At 40.4% G+C, this 22,403-nt stretch overlaps 1 protein-coding gene across 1 annotated transcript in view; it reads right to left on the reverse strand.

Annotated features, from left to right (window-relative positions):
- The window catches only part of PCDH7 (protocadherin 7), a 509,222-nt gene extending 486,825 nt beyond the window's left edge, over window positions 1-22,397 (reverse strand). The window contains exon 1 of the mRNA XM_045284109.1: window positions 20,040-22,397. Coding sequence (XP_045140044.1) covers window positions 20,040-22,058 — 2,019 coding nt within the window. The 5' untranslated portion in view covers window positions 22,059-22,397. The remainder of the gene's footprint in view (window positions 1-20,039) is intronic.
- Window positions 22,398-22,403: the final 6 nt, after the last annotated feature.

Consider the following 22,403-nt stretch of genomic DNA (forward strand, 5'->3'; position numbering starts at 1 on the left):
CAAATGCTTTGCTCAGAATGCTGCATGATGCCTAGTGTCCCTTCATTACACAGTCTCACATGGGGATGTTTCACTCCTCCAGCATTCTCCATTAATAGAAGTATATCTTGGAGAGGCAATATCTGAAAGCTATCATCAGCCAGTCACTTAAGCAGGATTATCTGAAAGCTGGCTGATAGCATGTGCCAGTGCTAACAGAACCCAGGATAGCTCTTTAGGTGAAAATAAGTGCACTAGAAGAAATGGAAAGCATCTAGAAATAATTAAGTATTGTTTTAAAATGAAACTTTATAAATTTTCTAGAGCCATCCCAAGACTTAGAAGACTTTACAGGGGGGAAAAAAAGTAGATATAACTATAATATTATGTAACTATTTTAGGAATATAATTTATGACTCAGATGAATTGTACTTAACAAAGAAGTTGCTTTGGGGAGAGTGTAAACATTCCAGTAATGTTGCCATGATTAAAAACCTCTATAGCTCACAGCGGGTTTCCTTTTTCTTTCCATCTCCTCAATGATCTTAATAGTTCCCCAGTTGAAAGTGGTTTTACAACCAGAAAATGCTAAAAGACAGTCAAAGCCAAGTGTGAAGGAGATTGGCAGGAAGAGTTACAAGGGACACCCAAATATTCATGTTTGGTGGAAATCATCCAATGACTAAGAAATAGTGATGTTATCTTATTAGTTCATTGATTGGCTAGCTAGTGATCGTCAAAGAAAAGATTTCAATCTACATGAGGCACAGAAAGCTGACACTGTAGAAATGTAGAGGGAGGTGGAGTGTAGAGGAAAATGCAACACAATTGACTATGACTGAGTCCTGTGGCCAAAGTTGTTAGGCTGTGCGCATCGGATGCCGATGAGAGAAATCAAAGCCACAATAGCGTTCCCTTTTCAGGTTACTGTTAACCTTTCTAGGATCAAGACCCTCTCTAGGGTAACTGAGGCAACCTTTCCTTAGTCTGTTATAAAGATCTGCTTACAAGTCTGTGAGGGTCTGCTTTAACTTCCAAGTACAATGGGAGAGTGGTAATCAGGGGCTTAAATAACAGGATGAACAACATTCACTGATATGTGGAAATTCTGGTACAGTGTATATTTAAGGTCCCTCCTTATTTCGAATCACACATCTCAGGCAGATTTTGATGTCTGCAACTGCCTTTTCTAGTTTTTAATTATCAAGGAAGACAGAAAACTTGCTGGGTTAATAAACAAACAAACAAACTCAAATCTGGTAGTTCTTCATCCCTTCCTCAATGGAGCTGGGATCCTAAAGCTGAAAAAACATTCAGTGTTTAAAATATTCTTATCACTTGGCTGCTTGGTACTTACTGACATCTGATTCCCTCTGAGACAGTGAGAAAACGCAGCCTGCTTGGCGGGAAAAACGAAGATAGAGCAAGTGCAAAAGCATACAGAATGCCACTGGGGAAAGAAAAGAGCAACACCTCTGACTGTCATCAGCTGACTCTGCTGCTGAGAGCTGCTGGGCAGGGATCAAGCAAGACACAGATGGCCTGGAACCCAGGTCTTTCAGGAAGACAGCCAAGGGCAGAATATCCACATTGCCTTTATAATTCTTCTACCCCGTTTCCCCAAAAGTAAGACATCCTCCGAAAATAAGACCTGCTTACAGTTTTGCCTCTCGCTGAAATATAAGGCATCCCCCAAAAATAAGACCTCCCTGAAAATAAGCCCCCCCCCCAAGCTACCTGGACCATAGTGGCGGGCGCTGCCACGCAGTCCACTGTTGGCTGCAGCGCAGATGGAGCAGACAGGAAGTGCGAGGTCTCTTTTAATAAAACAATAAACAATAAATGTGTACCGTATTCTTCATGGGAAAATAAGACATCCCCTGAAAATAAGACCTAGCGCATCTTTGGGAGCAAAAATTAATATAAGACACTGTCTTATTTTCGGGGAAACAGGCTAGCAATCTTCCTCCAAACTTGGGATCTAGTGAGATAGCTAATAGTGCTTCTCACTCCCCCACGCCACACCCCTGAGAATAACTTTTGAAAAGGCCAATATGCACAAGAAATTTCAATGCTCACTAATTTATTTGTTACTGGTTGCAAAGGTGAGTATATAACTCTCCCGATAAAATAAATAAATAAACAGAGATTTTATGAGTTCATTGTATGAGTGGTATCATGTAAGAGTGTGTGTGTGTGTGTGTGTGTACAGTGGATATAGGCAGACAGAGCAGTGGGCTGCTATTTTTTAATCTAGTATTTTTCTCAGAGCTTGATTTTCTTTTTCCCCAGAGCACTGCAGCTATAAGTTTAGAGGAGGGGGATGTAAACCATCCTGAAAGTACAGAAAGCAACAATTCCTATCCATGTTCCCTACGTGACATTACTTAAAACTCTTTTCTGCCTTTGATAAAATAAAAATCAAAGTCCTTCCCCCTCAATTTTTCCCAATTATTCCATAAGAAATCTCATGTACATGGTAACATAAAAAGAAATATGCCAAACAGTCTTGGGACCCTGGAGCAAAATTCATAGTTTTTCTGCTTTATTTTTGTTTTTGTACCGTGAGACTTCCCTCTATAGTTCTGAAAGCGTTTTTCTCCTTTTTCAATAAGCCGTTTCAGCTTTTACTCAGAGTGATAAAATAATATGTCTTCAATTCTCCTCCAGAGATGAGTGCTAGGAATAAAATGTGACAACACCACTCAGCTATTTTTGGTAACGAGCTTTTCTTTTTTCTTTTTCCTTGCTAACGAATTCTTCTAGGAAAAGATGTCATTTCAGCTCTGGGAATCAGGGCTTTATTCTTTTTCAGTTCTCTCCGTCCCCATCAATTGTTTGTTCAAAAGAACATGTCATCGAAATGGTGTTCCTCAGTATCTGATGTTGCCGATGGACCCCTACCATTTCTTCCATCGCGGGATGAAAACGGAGTGTGACATTCATAAACAGGGAAATGACAGGGAGAAAAGTTGAGTGTTTGCTCAACATCAGACACTCGGACCCAAACCAGGTTTGTATCTGCCCTTCAGTCAGGGGCACGTACGTGAACGTGAAAGCAGGTGGTCTGCGGAGGCCACAGAGTTAGAAGGGATGTTCTGTCTGTATTTGGAGCTCGGGTACACGAAGTCGTGTACGATGAATGTGTGTTCTCTGTGATGTTAAAGAAGATCCAAACAAGAAGGATTTGACACTCAACTGGCAACATTAGTTTTCTCCTTGCTAGTGCTAGAGATTGTTCTGTTTAAAGAATCACAGTTGCACAAAGCCAGCTGTACACACAAGGTAAGTCGCACATGTGTGCGTGACACCAAAAATAAGGTTTAGAAATGCTGCAATTTGTGCTCTACAGACACTGTCATTTTCTTTGCATGGTAGTTGCTATTGTCCATAGAACAAAACTAGTCTGATGCACGAGAAAAATAGACATAGCAGAGGCCTTCAAAAGGTTTGTGGAAACTTTTCATTCTCTTTCAATTCTGTTTTTCCACAAACTTTTTCAAGCCATTTGCCCATGAGCTCCTTATAGATGTGTCTCTGTACAGACTGTAAAAGTAATATGATGAAACCATTGTGTGTTTGTACACTAAATATGTTCTACCTATTAAAAACAAACTCAATAGGAAAACATGGTTTCTTTTTGCTTGGGAAAAGGTAAACAAATTATATGTATCAAACCTTGCCAAAGTAAAAATTTTGATTCTGTAGAAAAATACCTAGTTTCCCATCCTGCGCTGGTTGCCTACAGGTGCTATCCTATTAGCGTGATGTGACATAGTAGGGACAGCAGACCCTTTTCACTGCCCGTGGATGTGCTGGTATCTCATCATTCACAAACATTATTATAGAGATATTTGAAGTCATCAGCATACAGGAAAACTAATAGAATATTTCTTTCTTCTTTTTTTTAATCTTAGTCTTTACTAAACCATTTCTCAGGCTACCTGGAGCAATTACCTGATTGCAGCCCCCCAAGGGACCCTGCTCTGTGCTCTAGCAACAACCGTTCTTGTTTTACACTCCTGTTTTGAACAACCCAAAGTTCAAAATCACTCGCTGTGAATTCTTAAGAATGGCTACCCATGCATGTTTGTGACTTGTGTCTGTGTAAGGTAAGTAAGTATCCATACGATTTCTTTCTGGAGACTGAAAGCCATGCTCACTTGTCTGAGGGCCAGGAAATATGAACCAACAAGATATCTCACAAAGTTCATACATGTTCTAGATTGATGAAACATATCCACACTAGATCATGAGCTGTACCACATTTACACAAGGTGGTTGTGCAAAACACCTCCCTGTTGTTCTCTTTGTTTTCCTCTCCTCCCTGGAAATCCCACCAGGATCGGATCTTGCTGTTCATGAATTCATAAGTACGTTTCCATTTTCTGACACTAGACTTGAACAGTTTTTCAACCAGTGCCAAATTGGCCAAATTTTTCCGGCCCCACCTTACTGACACTGCACAGAAGCAGTAATTTTAGAATAGATGAAAGATGCTCAGAGTTAGTAAAGCAACTGCAAACGTGGAATAATACTCAGAACCTGGCATTAAGTTAGTAGTGCATCCAGGTGGGACTGAAACTTTCAAGAGAATGGTAAGCAGGTGGTTTGTTAAACCCTGTAATAATCTAAATGAGATCTGCGAAGAGACTTTCTTTCTTTCATGATTTACTGTACATTTCTTCCACTAGTAGAAAATAAATGAAATGTGGCCAATACTTTTAACATTATAAAATTCCACAAAATATCATGAAAATAATATCCTTAAAAGTGTGAGTCACTAGTTGTGAGAATTAAAGGTGAAAAATCATTCCAGTAATACATCAATATAGATAATATGTATACAGAGATCATTATTTAACAAAATTGAAGTGTATTCTAAAGATACAAATTGGGGGAAATATACCGAGATGAAAAACCATCCCAAGATGAAAGTGTTATCAAGGCATTTAGACATTCAGATAACAGCATCAAAACAAAATATGAATATCCCAATATTTCCAAAAGAAAGGATCAGTTTCTGATGGACTTTAGTGTTGCTCAACTGACTCCCAGCTTACTTAACACTGTGTCTCAAATAAACTCACGTAGCGTTTAGGAAAGTCAGCAGTAATTTTAAGAGCAGAAGCTGTAATGTAGCTCATATTTTAACGTAATACTCTCTATCGAGAACCTAATTTAAAGAAAAGCAAACTAGTTATAGAAAATCTTTTATGGAAAATTGGCTTTTATTTTGCTTTCTTCCAAGCATTTGTGAATGACAAGAAAGCTCCATTAAAGGGAACTCAATCACAAGGGTCAATATATAAACCCCTCCCAGGGGGACGAACAGCAGAAAAGTGGGTGAAGGACAACAGAGGATGATGTAAGATGTGAAAATAATAATTTACAATTTATCAAGGGTTTGTGGGGGGGGGGCGGAAATGAGGAGCTGATATCAAGGGCTCAAGTAGAAAGAAAATGCTTTGAAAATGATGACAGCAGTGTATGTACAAATGTGCTTGACACAATGGATGGATGGATTGTAATAAGAGTTGTAAGACATCCCCCAATAAAAGTATTTAGTAAAAACAAAAGAAAATTCCATTAAAATGATTTTTTAATGTTTATAAAAAGTAAATAAATATACATAAATATTTCTAAACTATTGCTGTGGAGTGACATGGAATTGACCCTGACTCAGAGTGACCCCAGATGACAAGAGTCAGGCTATTCTTTGGAATTTCCTTGACGATCACCTTTTTTTAAATATTGAATTAGATGGGGGTTTATGTTTCAGATGATGATTTTTGTACTCACCAATATAAAGAATTATCAAACCTCCCAGAGGCTTACCCTGTCCCTCGCTTCCTTGTTACCTTTTCTCTGTCTTGTAGGAAACTGTCTTCCTCTCCAGCGCAGGATGGAATCTGTACACAAGTCCATCTCCACGTCTTCTTCCCAGGGCTCCCCAGGTAGGTGTGAACCTGTAGCTTTCAGGTGCATAGCCAGTACTTATCCTCTCCACTGCCAGGTTTCCTCCAATAACTCTATCTTGTTAAGGGTTTATCCTCCATATAACATCATTTCCTGTCCCGAATTGAGTGTGAGTTCAGAAATAAAATATTTTTCTGCCTATATGTATCAGTAGCATACATATCCGACTATAACACACACACACACACAAATAAAATAAAGATTGAAATGGAGAAAAAAAGGTTACTTAGGAGGTGATGAGCTACTTGGTGAGAAGAAGAATCACAGAGGGTCTTAATATCTATATTCTTATATTTGATATGCATTTTGGTTAATGTTAAAGATCATATGACTAAGGGCTGACTGGCCTCATTTCAAGAACATAATAAAATTAGTGAAGTAGTAAGGCTGAGACATTACTGAATACTTCAAAAGAGGCTGCCATCCTGTGTTATCAGGTTGAGTGAGTCGGTCCAGACTCATAGTGACCGTAGGTGACAGAGAAAAAGGGGCCCCAAAGGGTCTCCTAGGACAGTCTCTTTAAGGGAACAGAGGCCGGGCTTTTCCTCCTGTAAAGGGGCTGGCTCGTGGATCCAGAATCCAGGCCTTTCCATTCACGTCGGCGTGCTTAACCACTGGGCCACCAAGACTCCTTCAAAACGCAGTAAGTGAATCCAGTTCTCGTAAAGCATGTTGGCTATAAAATAGATGCGCTCCAGCTACTTGACATTTGCACCCCGAGGCCTCAGCAGGCTGGAGGGTCTGTGATGGATCCTCAGCTCTGCACCCACCGAGCTGGGTGATATGCTATCTTAGAGGCTGTGTGCATCAGCTTGCACATCTACCAAGTGAAATACAGGAACAATCTCACCCAGTCAGAATTCCTATTCAATGAGTTAAATAAAATATGCAAAACATGCTGACCTGTGCCTAGCATACAGTAGGGCAATGTAAGCCTAGCTGTTTTCATTTATGAATTATACTTCTAAAGTCAAAATTCCTCAAAGGTGGACATTTTGTCCCTTTCTGTTTATTGTTGTTTCTCCAGGCCCTTGTACAGTTCTTGTAACTTGCACATAGGAGGTACATAGGAGACACTTAATGGAAAATTAGTTAGTAGTCACTCAGGAAGTATTTGATCTCTGGCATGTTGATTGCAGTAAATGTGGAATTTCCTTATAGATAAGAATATATACACATTCATTTATTATAAAGTAAAACCTAAAATGTCAAAAATGTTTAGCAACAAAGCATGTTTTAATGTTCCTGACCTATAATTACCTACCCTCTTGTATTAACATGGTATAGAAATACCATCTCCTTATCCAACGTCTATGCCTGGAGTCACCAGCCACGCCCCATGAAATGCCCCGCTTTACAGGAGATTCCCGAACAAGGGGACTAACTGTCTGCATTTCAACTTGTCAAAGTAGAGCGCCATGTGAAAAGCAGCTTTGGATCAAAGCTTGAAAAAGTACTTCTTAAGAAATGACTATTTCGTTGCTGTCCGACTTGGTTGTCTAGAAATTATGACCAAAGGATAAAAGAGTGGAGAGTTCCTCTCCTGACCTCGGATGACTTTATCTTATCTTACTCTAATAAAAGCATCAATTCGTATATTACATCAGACTCATGTACAGTCTACTATTTGGTCTATTTCATCACAAGAATTTTTAAATTTCATTAGGTAATGGAAATGCACAAAGGCAAAAAAAAAAGTGCAATCCTCAATTTGTCCCTGGATTTGTCTCAAGAAGGGAAGTGTAGTACTTGCTCACAGGATAACAGTTGATGGCAGTCACTTAGAGTAAGGTAACAGCCTCAGTTATGTGGTTGGCAGTTTCCATGTGCCCTGAGAAATCAGACCCACCGGATCTCTGTCAGACCAATTAGGCCACTGTGTGTGAAAATCCACTGAGAAATGCCCTTAATAAAGAGAGATTATTAAACCAAAATTACTGTTTCAACAGACTCTCTCTCTGCATTAACTCCTACAGCTTTTCATTTGGAATAAAATGCTGACAACATCCAAGAAATGTAAGACTAATCAGCAATGTTGCCATTTGAAAAACTCCTGTGTTACACCAGGGGAACAATTTTGGACAGTTTTATGTAAATACTGACTTTACGTTAATTAACATGTCTAGCTGAACTTCTGAGATGGTAAAATTAAAGTAAGGTGATATGAAGCCCACTGATCTCCATACAAACAGAGTTGTGGAACTCAGTCAGTCGTGTGCACAAAAGCTAGATGTGAAAGGCTAATTTCACTTATATGTGGTAGCGTCCTGCATTCCTCCCAAAAGCCACAGCACTGGACCAGCTTTTCATGAATTCCACTCCAAAAGGCTTTTGGAGTGGGGCAGTAAGCAGACTGAGCTGATGACCAAAATACTGGAGGTTCAACTCCACCCACCCACGGCGCCCTCAAAAGGAAGGCCTGAAAAAGCCTGCCTTTGAGAAGCTGAGGGAGAACAGTTGGAGTCTGACTTGGTGTCTTTAAGCCCTGGCTTCCTGGAGTTATTGAGAAAATCAACTGCTGGTGGCAACAAGGTGTCAATGAATTGCAACTATTTTTATTACCAGGATGATTAAGCACTTCCGCTGGACCACACCCAGGGGGGCTCTGTACCAGAAAGATCTGGAAATCTGTTCTTGCTAAGGTTAGGACCTAGGAAACCCTCTGGGGCAGTTCAACTTTGTCACCTGGGGCAGTTCAACTTTGTCACCTGGGGCAGTGCTACTTTGTTGGGTGTGTGTGTGGGGTGGGGGTGGGGGGTGTCCATGAGTGGGAAACCGGTTCAGCAGCACCTAACAGCAATGTTTATTTCCTTAGTCTCATAGAACTAGTGGGGAGAGGGCGGGTATACTGTCATGGGCTCTACTTGTATTTCTCTCCTTTTTGCTTCTGCACTGTTTTGGTAAAGTTCTGAGGCAGAAAACGAAATGGTGACAAGCAGTTGGATGACTATCTGAGATCGAGATACCAAACAAAAACAAAAATAAACAAAACTGGGCTAAATAGGCAGAAGCGGAAGTTCACACGGGCTTTGCAACCATAGCAAGCTGTGATGCTTGGTGGCATCCCACGAATACCGGCGACTCTGGCCAAAATTCAAGGCCATAACATTCACCTTTTTCAAGTTTGCTCATTCTTGTCTAATACCATGGAGTTTCAGACCTGTTTCTTATTCAGGTGCTCCCTAGGCTTTCCCTCACTGCCTAAGCAAAATCCCATTCTTAAGGGCTATTGATCTGCTTGAGGTGCTGACCTAGTTATCAGCTTAAAGTAATTTACACCCAGGTGTGTCAAAGATGCCAGAGAACACTTCAGGGGTCATTTGCATCTTAAAAGAAGTATCCATCAGAGGACTGGGAGCTCCTGAAGGAGCGGGTTTTGAATTAGAAGGCCACTTTCTGTTTCTGCACCATGCCTTCCCAGCCTCCAGGCTCCATTGCCTCTTTTTAGTTAGTTTTCCAGCCAAGGTACCTTCTGAGCAAACCAAGGAATATTATCTCTTTACTGACAAGGCAGGCTCTCACCTTTCGGAGTCTCACCAAGGTCTCAGTGAAAAAGGAAATTCACCTTTTATTAGTGAGCGTGGGTTAGCTGAGTGAAAAGGTACTACATGCAGGAAAATATCAGTTGATGAATACAGGGCCCCTTGTCTGTGTTTTAGGTTATGTCCATCTATTTGGATGGAAATTCCAGAAAGGAATTTAGTGAAATACAGGAAACCTGTGTGTGTGGTCTTTCTTCACGGCTCCTCAAAACGTGTGGCCAGTGCCTCCTCTAATTGCATTCACATTTGCTTTAGTTTGGATTTTTTTTAAGGGTTCGGGGATTACAACATCATCAGAAGGAGGAAAAATCGGAGGCCAAAGAAAAGGACAAGGACTCCAGTTACCATGGTATATCTAGCCTGTCCACGTGTGAACATCCGCCCACAGGAAGAAAAATGCAATTAGTTTGCACCATGGTCACACCATACACCAGTAATCGAATGTAGATGGATCCAAAGGCTATCTAGCCCCAAAACTCATGGCCTTTATTCCCTGGTCCAACAAATACATATGCATGCCTCCTCTGTGCCGAACACTACACTAGACCCTTGGATACATTGATAAACAAGAGATATTAGGGGACCAGCTCTCTGACTTTCAAGTGTTCCCTGTGTCAGGTAAACTATTTTTGGACTTTTAATGATAAAGGTGGAGACCTTGTTCCAATTTCTATTTTATCCTCACACCAAAACTTTACACAGTACCAAACTAAATAAAAAATCCACATCCCCTGCCAGAGGGAATGCTGACCATAGTAACCCTCTATAGGGTTTCCATAGCTTCCTCCATAGGAGCAGTTGGAAGGTTTGAACTGCTGACCTTGAAGTTAGTAGTCCAACATTTAGCCAACAAAGTCACCATTTATCAAAGACAAAGCAATTCATCAAATGCTCTACAAAGTGAAGGGCTTAAAGCACCACACACGCCAAAGAAAAGTATTTCGCACAGTGACAGGTAGAGTTATCCGGGCAGGCATTTCAAGCTCTGGAGCAGGTTCCCAAGGACCTTAACAGGGTGTCAAGATAGCCTTAAAAATCACATTAGGGTGAAAGTGCTCTGTCAGATCTTGAGGGTTATTGTTATTATCATCTGAAGTTTGTGTGAAAGTACTTTGTCTAAACTCCTGGGCTTTTCCTTATTATTCTTGTTACATACAGCGTGACATTCGCAAGTTCAGCTAATTAGATATCCAAATTATACCTAACATATCTTTGTAAACTTTACTGTTATTATGATTTTGGTATGAAATGCTGTCTGTGTGGAGACCAAGTCGGACAGACTGTGACTGGTCTGGCAATTCCTTTGGCTAACAGTGTTCCCAGCCAAGTGAAAAGATATTGCATTCAAAACACAAATGCTCCCACTGCCCTCGAATGCTGCCAGACCTTGTGAGTCCTGACCGGAGAGTTCTTCCTAGACGATTAAGTTCATAAACTAGCTCCGGCAGTCATCAAAAAGCTGTTCACTCAGTTTCCTCACATCATGCATAATCATGACCCTTTACTTTGGTCTTAAGATGAAATGAACAAGCACATATGAAAATGCTTCGAAACTTAGCAAGAATGATGGAAATATAAGCTATCATTTACAGCTCTGTCATCTTACTAATTATAAATTAAGTCCACGAGGACAACGATTATAACTTATTATTCTTTGTATACCCACTAATAAGGCTTATATTAAAAGTAGTCAAAAGAGAAAAATGTTTATGTGAAGAACGAGCTGCTCAGTAGAGCAGACTTTAAGCCACACTGATTCCACCTAAGATTCTATAAAGGAGAATTATTGCCTATGGTTTAAAATGCAATGCCCACCCAAAGGCTAAAATATATAAGGAAAGTGAATCCTTCAGTATCTAATTCCACCTTGTTGACTGTCACTGCCCTAAGCGGTAACTTCCAGAGAATGGTCTAAAGAAAAGAAACCCAGGTAACAGCTCTGGGTGTGGGCTGGAAGAATGTGCGTGCCTGGACAGTGAACCAAGGCTACGTATCAGAAGGTTAATAAGAAAAATTAGCCAGAATAGTAGATGAAGGCTAAGACTTCTCAAAACATGCTCTGCTGTTGTTCAGTGGAGTATATTGTTGATTATGCTGATTCTTAATCACATGCAAAAAATCCCTGGGGTGCTAGGTGTTTTTCTTTGTAAGTGTGCTTTGATTTATTATGTTTTTCTAATCACCATAGTTAAATAGCCAGAATTTCCTACCCACTCCCACCCCCTCCAAAGTCTAAGGCTGCAGTTCTCGAACCTTTCTGATTGCTTCGATAAGAATATATATATTTACATAACAATTAAAGAGAGGAACACGCACGCGTACACAAACATAACTGAAACAAAAACTACACGAAACAAGATTTACTCTCCATACAAGGTGACCTGTCCTGAATGGCTCTTTCATTTCGTACCTTTCTACCTGTTGTTGAGAACCACACTCATACGTCAATGTCATGCCTCAGTCCGGTGTGGAGACTCAACTCTGTAAAATGCCTCCGTGGACCATTTGTTCTTCTTTATAAAAGGAATCATTTCTTCTTTGGCGTTCATTTAAACTCACCATTTTGGCCTTCTTTTTTTATGATCTGTTTGTGAGTTGACTCACATTTTCAGGAGATCTAATGAGGTTTACTACTCACAATGAGGAAACACGCCTTTCCAAGAAGTAGGAAGCGAAGAGGTACTTTTCACCAACTTCTTACACTGACCCTTGTGCCCAAAGCCAAATGAGAAGTGGAGAATCATTAGGGTGTTATTTGGGGATTTTATTGTACTCTCGCTGGTCTGTGATTTTCTTGCCCCTTCGGCAAGAATTTACACTAGCACGAAACAAAATAAAAACCTCAAAACTACACAAGTAGGTGATTTTCATGGGGTTAGGGTGGTATTTCCTAACAATTTTGCCCGGTTGAAGATGGTTTAGAAAACTATCACAAGAATCTGGACATGACTGGTCATTATTTCAAAACTTGGGGAAAACCTTAATGAAATAAGTAAGGCAGCAAATTATTGTTATAACATTATCAAGCTTTCCATTTGGGACTCTCATGCTTAGGTGCAGAAACAAACACATGCATGCAACAAACAGGAACATACATACATACACCAGGGACCCTTCCACAGGATTCTCTGATAGAACTTAACAAAAACATTTGATTGAATCAATTCCGACAAAAGAGCCATGCTCTACAGGGCTGCGGACAACTGTCTCGTAGAGTTTCTAAAGCTATAATCTTTATGGAAGCAGACTGCTTCATTTTTGCTCCATGGAATTTCTGGTAGGCTCCAACTGCCAGACTTCTGTTAACAGCTGAGCACTAAACGAATGTGTGATGGGGATCCTGGGAGAGCATCACTTATAAGGTTAAAACGCAGTCAGTTTCTCCCCAATGTGTAAGATGCTCACCTTTTTTTTTAAGATTACTTAAATGTCTGATGTCTAAATCAAACCAAAAGCGCTTTCTACGAAGGCAGTCACCCTTGACAGCAAGATCCATAGTCATTCTGAAAATGATCACAATTTCAGTAAGTCTCATTGAAAATTTCTAGAATTTCTTAAGGAGGTTGACCCAACCATAACATGAACATTCTGGAGACGCTTTGGCTAGTATTTCACAATGAAGGACCAGAGAATCGGCTGCAATGTCTGTGAGTTCACAAAGAATCCCTCTGGTTTCCTTTGATAGGGAGTACTTGTTAAAATAGATCCCCATGTCCTAGCAGGTACAGGAGGGAAAACACGCCTTTAGACATGCAAACACATAATGAAAATAAGAGGCTATCATTACTCTCAGAGAACTATATGTAGTTGCCTGGAAAAACTTACAAGACACTTAAAAATGACTGATCAATTTAGGTTTTAATTCAAAGTCAGAATGTCATGAATGATAGACTTAATTTCTGTCTGCTCACACAAAGCCATCATCTTTAAATTACTGGTGAAATGTGCTTTTGTAGCTTTTTAAAAATGACTTCATGATGAAGTTCTGCTAACCATATCCTTGAAATCAGAGTAGCTGATGACTTAGATACCCACTCATAACACATTTTGGTATTAATACTGCTTCTTTTATAAGTTTATTTATGTCAATACTAGTTTTCCTTAAGTAGGGGGTGGGGGCGAGACTTGAAAATAAAATGCACGTGCAGAACAAGCAGTGATTGGCTGACACCCCACGGCCAAGGGCAGGCTCCAGCAGGTTTTCGGAGTAGCAAGGTCATCACTGTATGGTGCATAATGGAGCATCATATTAGAGTGGAATTCAGCCAAACACAGATATGAATGGATGTGGACGGATCTGAAAGAAGGAAAATAAAGATTTATGCAGGTAAAAAAAAAAAAGTTCAACAAAGAAATCTCCCCCAATGCCTTATGCTCAATCTGAGTACTGTGGTAGAGGTTTTGTAATAGAAGATTTGCACTTGCAAATTATGCGGTTGTAAATAATACATAGGGAGAAAGAAAAAAAAGAGAAGAAGCTAACTTGTCAGGAGTCCTACTTGAAAGCTTTAATAGTTTTTTTTTTGTTTGTACACAGCATTTGAGTTCAATACAAACACAACTAGGTTCCTGAAAATAAACCTGTGTTCCTCCTCTAAAACATTAATTCACCAGAAGTGATAATTAAGATTAGTTTTCATGGTTTCCGCCCAATTCTTCTTTGAAGTGATTTCTCCTACAACACTAATGCTAAATAAAGCATTGTATAATGCACCACAGCCAAGACCTTGCTGTTGAAAAGCATCTAAGGGCTTCAAAAGAAAAGAGAACGGAAAATGAGAGCAAAGCAAATCTGACTAAGAACATATAAAGAAAGATCTTATTATTTTTATAGCCATACTAAATAAATAAAAGGAGCTGGACCCGAGTCTAGCAATTGGCTATATACGGCATATACATACCTGGCCCAAGTGATCATTCTACTCAATTTCCTACATAACCTTCAAGCCTCCCCGTCACAATACAAGATTCAACACACCCATCAGCACTGGTGATCAATGGGGAAGCAATGGCCTAATCACCATCCGTTTCGTTTTAAAAACCATTCAGATGTCTTTTTTTTAAGTTGGTAAATTAAATAATCTACATTTCCTCAATAACCTGAAGTGTCCTGATGAGTTAGTTGCCTTTGAAGGAAAAAAAAAATCTGATTTGAAAACAACACAGTCTTACATTTCCCTAAAAAAGGTGCTGGGAAACCAATGCATAGGGGAAACCGGCTCACCCTTTGGGGTGCAGAGTGCTACCAAGTGAAAGCCACCTGTCAAATTGGAAGAAAGGACATAGCTCAAAAGAATGATCAATATTGGTGCAAATGGTAAAAGAATATCCTGATGATAACCCACAGGAAGTTCTCAATGTTTTCATTGTAATTGTTGTCTATTTGAAATGCATTTTAATGAGGACATACTTAATGTTAAGTAGGGACTTACATATTTTTTCTGATCCACATGCTAAAAAATTATGTTGATTAACTTTTTGAATATATGCTCTAAATCCTTTTAAGTACTTTAATGTCTGTCATCAATTGCTGTCCTTCAAAAAGCAGGAAAGTGATTAATTTTTGTAAAATTCTTTAAAATTTGAATTACAATTGCTCTCTGATCATTTTGTGGATAAGCACAGCCTAAAGCAGAATCACATCCTATTGTAAAAATATCAACCTTGATAGACAAACAAATGAAATTAGACATGTAAAAGTAAATTTCAACATATTTTTAAAGATATATATATATATATATAAAGTTGGTGGCATGCTATATTTTCCCTAACAATGGAATAACAAACCGCAAAAGAACACTAGGCTCTGAGTTCTAGTTCACATTGTATCTCTGCTAATTTTTTTATCTTAATCAAATTATATTTGCATAATGGAGGGATGTAATGTACTGGCTAAACTGATAACTTGTCATTCCAGAATGTGGCAATTACACTGTTAATTACAGTCTGTTTTATTTCAAGTTTGTGTTTAATGTTCAGAAATTTCCCATATATCAATATATAAAAATCACAAGGCAAAAAAATGTGTAATGGCAGCACTGCTGATACACCTGTGTATGAATGTATGTGGGCATCTTCAGGTGGCTCAGAACTATATTTGATGAGCTTTAGCATGTGAATGCCATCTCACAACTGAGACACACCATTGAAGATGGAAAGATGACAAACAAAGAATGCTTTGCTGTGCTTTTCCAGGTGCGTGGTTAATTTGAAATCTTTCAGTTGACTGGTCTAGTATCAAAGTCACTTTTTAATTCACAGTGCCTCTGGGATAAGGAGGATCCCAGGTGGCACAGTGCTTTAGCACTCTGCTGCCAGCTGAAAGCGGGTGGGTTGAATCCACTCTCTGATTCCCTAAAGGTGTGCAGTGTTGGAAATCCCATGAGGCAGTTCGGACCTGTCCTATAGGATTGCTGCGAGTTAGAATCAATGTGAGAGCAATACAATAGGTTCTTAGGAATAGGTTCAAATTTGAGAGACTTTCACGCAAATTTGTGTACTCATTTCATATCAAATCAGTGGGTGATCTTTCCCTTGTTTCCCAGGCATCCTAAGTTCCAAGTAATGCTCTTTTAGTGAGCTCCTTTGCACTAATGACAACAAATGTAACTTAAATCAGTCGCTGGCCTTTTGCTGATGAGATCAAGCCAAATGTAACTGGATTCCCACTATTTGTACATCAATTGTGCCTTTAGACAGTTTCAGATGGGATTATGACAGATGGGAAAATTGTATCGTGGAATTTCAGAAATTGAATGACAAGATTAAAACTAGAAGTGGTCACTAACATCACTTACAGATGCATTTCAACTATAGTACATACTGTTTAATTTATATATACAAATATCGTTGGCACTCAGTTCTTATTGCATCTAAGTCTTAAGTCTTCATCTTACTTCCAAAATGCAAGTAATTAAAAAAAAAGTGCCACACTTTTATTAAGCACACAATATATTGACAGAATCTGATCAATTAAAGAAAGCATTATTCAGATTCAATTCAGCAATTCCTTATGCAAAGAAGACTGCCATTGGAATTTTTTTTCCTTGAGTATCTCAGGATCAGCTACAAATGGATTTTTAAATTAATGTTTATTCAATCTGTATGCTTTGTACTCTTGCCAAAAAATAAAGTACCTTACTTTCCATTTACTAAACACAATAAAATTTTACTAGCAAGTGCATTATCTAAATAACAGCATAGCAATGATAAACTAAAAAGGATTTGAGAATAATGAGCAAAGTGGTAGTCATACTTTTACATCATCTATTAATCTTAGAGAATTATGTTTCTTTTTAAAAGTTGAAAGATGGTCATTTAACACTTAGTGAAACACCAGAGGGTTACAATAAGCAGAAAAACAACAACAGAATAACTTGCTTTTGTTATATAACTCAAAAAGGACCGGAATATACTTGTACTTTCAGGTCACAACACTGGCAGCCACCATGCCCATGTTTATCCACCAAAGGCATGAAATCAAGGTGGACGGTTCATCTCCATAATTCTGTCAAGCTACGCAGTGTTCAGCTAAACACACTGAGTTCTCTGAGAGTAGAAGTTTTTGTTTCCTTTGAAAAAGCCTGAACGATGAAAACCTGGGCTACATCACCAGTTTCTCTAATGTGTGAATTTCAGAAATAACCTCTGAAACACACATCTCCTAGAATCTGTCATGAAGTAACTAAGGCAGCTTGATTTGAATGTCTCTAGAGCCTGTAAAAACAAACCCAAACAGGGAGCGCTGGTTATGTGCAGGTTTTTATCTCTGCAACGCTGTTTAATTTATTCTAATGTAACCATAAATGCAACTGGGGAGGGGCACCTCACAAGGTCTTCTCAAATGCTCACGAAGACAGCAGAGCCATAAGAGACATCACTTAGAAATGATCACCAGAGAAGGACTCTGATATGGCAATTCAGGGAGCTGTAAACGTAAGGAAAGGGTTGACATCAGATGAAATCTCAGATGTTCAATTAACTCCTCCTGCAAGGAATTCAAAGAAGGCAATCCTCAGGTGTTTTTCCTCAAATTTAGTATCATAAAAAGAGGGGAGATTATGATAAGACTTTGTCTTCTTTTCATTTTCCCCTTTCATATCAGGCTTAATCAAAGAAAATGTATTTTGAAAGTTAATTTTATATATATATTAAAGCCAACATCTTTTAAACATGAGAAGAAAAAGCCATCTTCTTAGGTACACACAAATCAGAACAAAAGGATCCCGTGTCCTATGTTAGATGACTATACAGAATGTAACTTTGTCCATGGATATCCCTGTCCCTTGACAGCAATATGGAGATGAAGCGTATCAATTACTATCACTAATTACATTAAAGAGAGTGGGTTTCAATCTCCATCATTTCATTATGGGTCAACTGTTTACTCATGACTAAAACCTGAAACATCTTTTGAATACCAAATGGCACACTAGTTTCCCAAAGTCACTGTTGGTGAACTGCGTGATTCATTCCAATTGCTTGGTGCATTTTCTCTTGTGGTCTGTGGGTTTCTTTGCTCACTGAAGAGCATAGCATCAGACACGAGTTTATTTACAAGCGGATCACTTTGCCTTTTAAACAGGATGCCAACAGTCTGGATACTGGTGGTTTTAAATATTCAAGAATACAGAGCTGATTCTATCTGATGAGCCCAATGAAGCTTAAGGGACAGCACAGATCCTATGAGGTGTTTGTATAAAACAGCCATAAACCTGCCACTTGATGTGTTCACTCAAAAGCTTAAGATCAGGCAATTTAGGTTGCAAATACCACTCAGCCACAGGATGAGAAGTAGCCATTAGATGACAGCTGATCTTTCCAAGAGAGTTGACCTTCTAGTTTACCATTTTCTAGGGAACACACCTGCATTCTCAATTTATTTGTAAGTGCTTACAAGTAAGCTTGTAAATATACTATTATTTTAGTGGGATTCTTTCTCAGTCACAAAACTGATAAAATCACCAAAAGCAAAAGACAAATGTGCTTCTGATTCCAGGTAAAGCAACAACACAGAAGACGCAAACTCCGCACTGTCACATTTCAGGTCAAAGTGCTTTGAGCTCACATGGACCAAAAGACATATCAAAAGCCATGAACACAATGTACTTCCCCCAAAATGCATTAATGTGATGTATTTTAAATGTGTGTCTCCTCCACAGATTGCTTTGATGACTGGATATAAAAGCCTATTATGTCTATTCGTACCATCTATAACAGCTCCAGGAAAGCATGTTCTACATAAAAAAGCTTCCTGAATAAGCTGGTTTTAATAATTTTACAAGAAATAAAGAGTTTATATCCCTTTTCAATGACACCTTCCGTGAGTGTCATGGCAGTAACTTTTTCCTCTGCCTGAATAACTCTCACATTACACATTCAACAGGCCAACCACAGGTAACAGGAAGCCTGTTGATGGATAATGAGTTGAGAGTTACAATACGGTTTTCGAAATGAGTCCTAGCAGTAATGATATATGTGATGCTTTCTTATTAGAATTCACTACAGATGAGACACAGCAGTTTACAAAAAGTTTTATTTGCTCTGCATCAAATAAACTTTGGTGTATGAAGAGTAGGCTTTCTGAGTATCACTGAAGCAAAACTTGCAAAAGTAAATCTTCTCCTTTCTGAAGTCCACCTCGGGATATACACATTTAAAAAACTGTTTCCACATTTCACAAAGAAAGAATTGTGTTGAGTATTCCATATACCTGCCATCTTATCAATATATCACAATACATACCAAAATATTCATACATGGTGTATGTACATCAATTTCAAGAATTTTTGTGCCTTTGCTAAGACAAGAATGGGCTCATGCAATTTAATTTTACCTTTAAACTTTTAAAACTAAACACGAAGAATTCAAATGCTTGCAAATACCTGCCATCACGAAAGCCTAATTTTTACAGATATCAATGTATTACAAATGTAGTTTTGCACAACATTTGCATATCATTACATGTTTTTAAAGCTCTATTTCCGTCAAAATAGTTAGTACTTCAGTATTTTAGGCTTGGTACTACATTAGCATGGATCAGCATCTGTTTATCTGTAAAAGCCTGCATAATGTATAATGTAGCTAAAACTTTGATAGTGTCCAATTTGCATAGACACCAGGAGTAACTTGCAAAATTGTATCTCTTTATCCAATTATCCACTTAGTAGCCTCAAAAGAGAATGATTCCTGGGGAAAGCTAACCATTCAAAAATACCTACATACAAATTTACTCTGGAGGCAGATAACGTAAGATGAATTAGGGCTGTCAAGTGCAATGAGAAGTGCAAACTGCCTACTTTGAATACTGCCTGTAGGAGCTCAGAGAACCTTGGGTCCAACTTGCAAAACACACTCTTGTATCCTCCACCGATGACCTCTGCTTAATTCATGTTGAATGACCTGACATTAAATTCCCGCTATTAAAAAATAAAATAATAGACTGAGAAAACTGAAGACACAACTTTACAGAAAGATGCTGGCTCAGAGTTATTCGCCCTCTTTGGGATTGTACTTAAATGTATTTGGAAGGCGTCTTACCTGTTTGCTGTACTTGTTATTGGTTTGACAGCTGTACTCAGAGCAGTGATCTGAGCCAATTGAAATGTTGTCTCCTGCTCCCACAAATGTGTTGGCTGGTGGTAGATCTTGTACGGCCTGATGTTTCTTTCCTGCAGTTGGTGACTGGGGGTGAAGCTGGACAGTAGGCAGTGGGGAACTAGATTTGTAATGCCTTGCCAGGTCAGGACTGCCAGGCCCACCATTAACAGATCGGTATCGCCCCATGGTAGGGCTGTCTGACAGCTTCTCATTGACACTATCATATCTCTGTCCATTTGGTTTCGAAGCTTCTACAGTGACGATGCTGCTGTAGAGGGGCTGCTTGGATTTCTTGTTTTTTTTGTCCTTTTTCGGCTTTTTGGACTTATCATGCTGCTGGGGTGTAAAGAAGTCTTCGTGATCTTTTTTGCCAGCCTCGTAGCCATTTTTGTTTTTGGACCTGCAGTACCTGGCCATTACTACAATGAGGATGATCAGAATCACTGTCATAATACCAGCAACCACGCCAATGACAATACTGAGTCTCTGCTTGCTAATTTCATAGCTCGGGTCACCAGCTATGTCCTGGGTGAGGGGTGTGTGCAAACTTCTGATTATCTGGGAGTCAATCACAGTTGCATTAGAAACACTCTCATTGACAAACACATGCACCAGAGTGGTGGTGGACTGGGATGGCTGCCCACTGTCATTCACTTGCACCACCAACCTGTGCAAGCCGTAATGCTTGTGGGTGAGTTTCCCCACTAAGGAAACCACACCACTGGTGGAATCAATCTCAAACAGCTTGAAGGGATTCCCTCCCACGATGCTGTAGTTAAGGTCAGCATTGATGCCATCATCGCTGTCTGTTGCCAACACTGTAGCTACTACTGTCCTGACATTACTTGAAGGTGGCAGCAAAGTGTAGGAAATGTTCCTGGGGAGGGTGACTGTGGGAGCATTGTCATTTTCATCCATCACAAAGAGAGAGACTGTGGCAGTGGCAGAGCGGGGAGGGTCTCCCCCATCCACAGCCTTGACTCTGAAAGTGTAGGTAGTCTGATGCTCCCGGTCAAAGGACATGGTGGAGTAAATGGTGCCCGTGTCATTCTCAATGGAAAAAATGTCACTGCTCTCCTCTATGGAGAGCCTCATCTCCGCGTTTTTCCCCTTGTCAGCATCCATCACGGTCACCATCCCCACGGGGCTGTTGGGCTGCAAGTTTTCTTTCACATAGAAGGTGAAGACGTCCTGCATAAACTTGGGGTCATTGTCATTCTTATCAGCCACCTGCACAATCACTGTGGTGCTGCCCTGGAGCACTGGGATGCCTTTGTCTTTGGCGTTAACTTTAAACTCATACCTGTCCGTCTGCTCCCGATCCAGGACCGTATTTACCAGGATGTCTCCCGAATTGGGATCAATGGCAAAGATCCCCATCATGGATGAGTCCAAGGAGTAGGCGATCTCCGCGTTCTTCCCGCTGTCTGCGTCGGTAGCCTGCACAGTGGCCACCCGGTCGCCCGGGACATTGTTCTCGAAGAAGTACACCTCCACCACGGAATGCTCGAAGACCGGCGGGTTGTCATTGGTGTCTCCCACCTTGACCACCAGAGAGTTGTTGCTAGAGAGGCTGGGGCTGCCAGAGTCCACTGCCACGATGACCACGTTGAACTCTGGGGTGGTCTCAAAGTCCAAAGGGGCCGAGGTGTGTAGGAAGTACTTTTTCTTGTTCTGGTCGCCCTCGGTGTCGCTGGCCGGCTTGAGCTGGAAAGGCACATCGCCCACCACAGTGCAGGTGACCACGCCGTTCTCACCTTGGTCTCGGTCGGACACTTGCACCAGGGCAATAGGAGTGTCAACCAGGACGTCTTCGGCCACGTTAGCTACTCCATCCTTGAGTGGAATGCGGCCGATTTTGCGAATTTCAATGGACGGCACGTTGTCGTTCTCGTCCTTGATGTTGAGGACCACGGTGGCCTTGTCGGTCTTGGGGGGCTGTCCGCGATCGCGGGCCATGACGGTGAAGCGCAACTGGTTCACCTCCTCGCGGTCGATGCGATGCAGGACGCTGAGCCAGCCAGAGGTCTCATCGAGTCTTAGCAGCCGCCGCACCGACTCGGTGGCCGCTCCGAACACGTACTCGATCTGCCCATTGACCCCCACGTCCAGGTCGGTGGCGCGCAGCTGCAGGATCGGGGTGCCCGGGGCACTGTTCTCCGCCAGGTCGGCCTCATACACACTTTTCTCGAAGCGGGGGCTGTTATCGTTCACGTCGGTGATGAGCACCCGCAGGATGGCCTGGGAAGAGCGAGGGGGGTCGCCGCCATCGCGCACCCGCAGGGTCAGCTCGTAGGAGTCGCG

Source organism: Echinops telfairi, unplaced genomic scaffold (genome assembly GCF_000313985.2).
Source record: "Echinops telfairi isolate 266 unplaced genomic scaffold, ASM31398v2 ScPeMD7_7468;HRSCAF=8506_0, whole genome shotgun sequence".
NCBI lineage: Eukaryota > Metazoa > Chordata > Mammalia > Afrosoricida > Tenrecidae > Echinops > Echinops telfairi.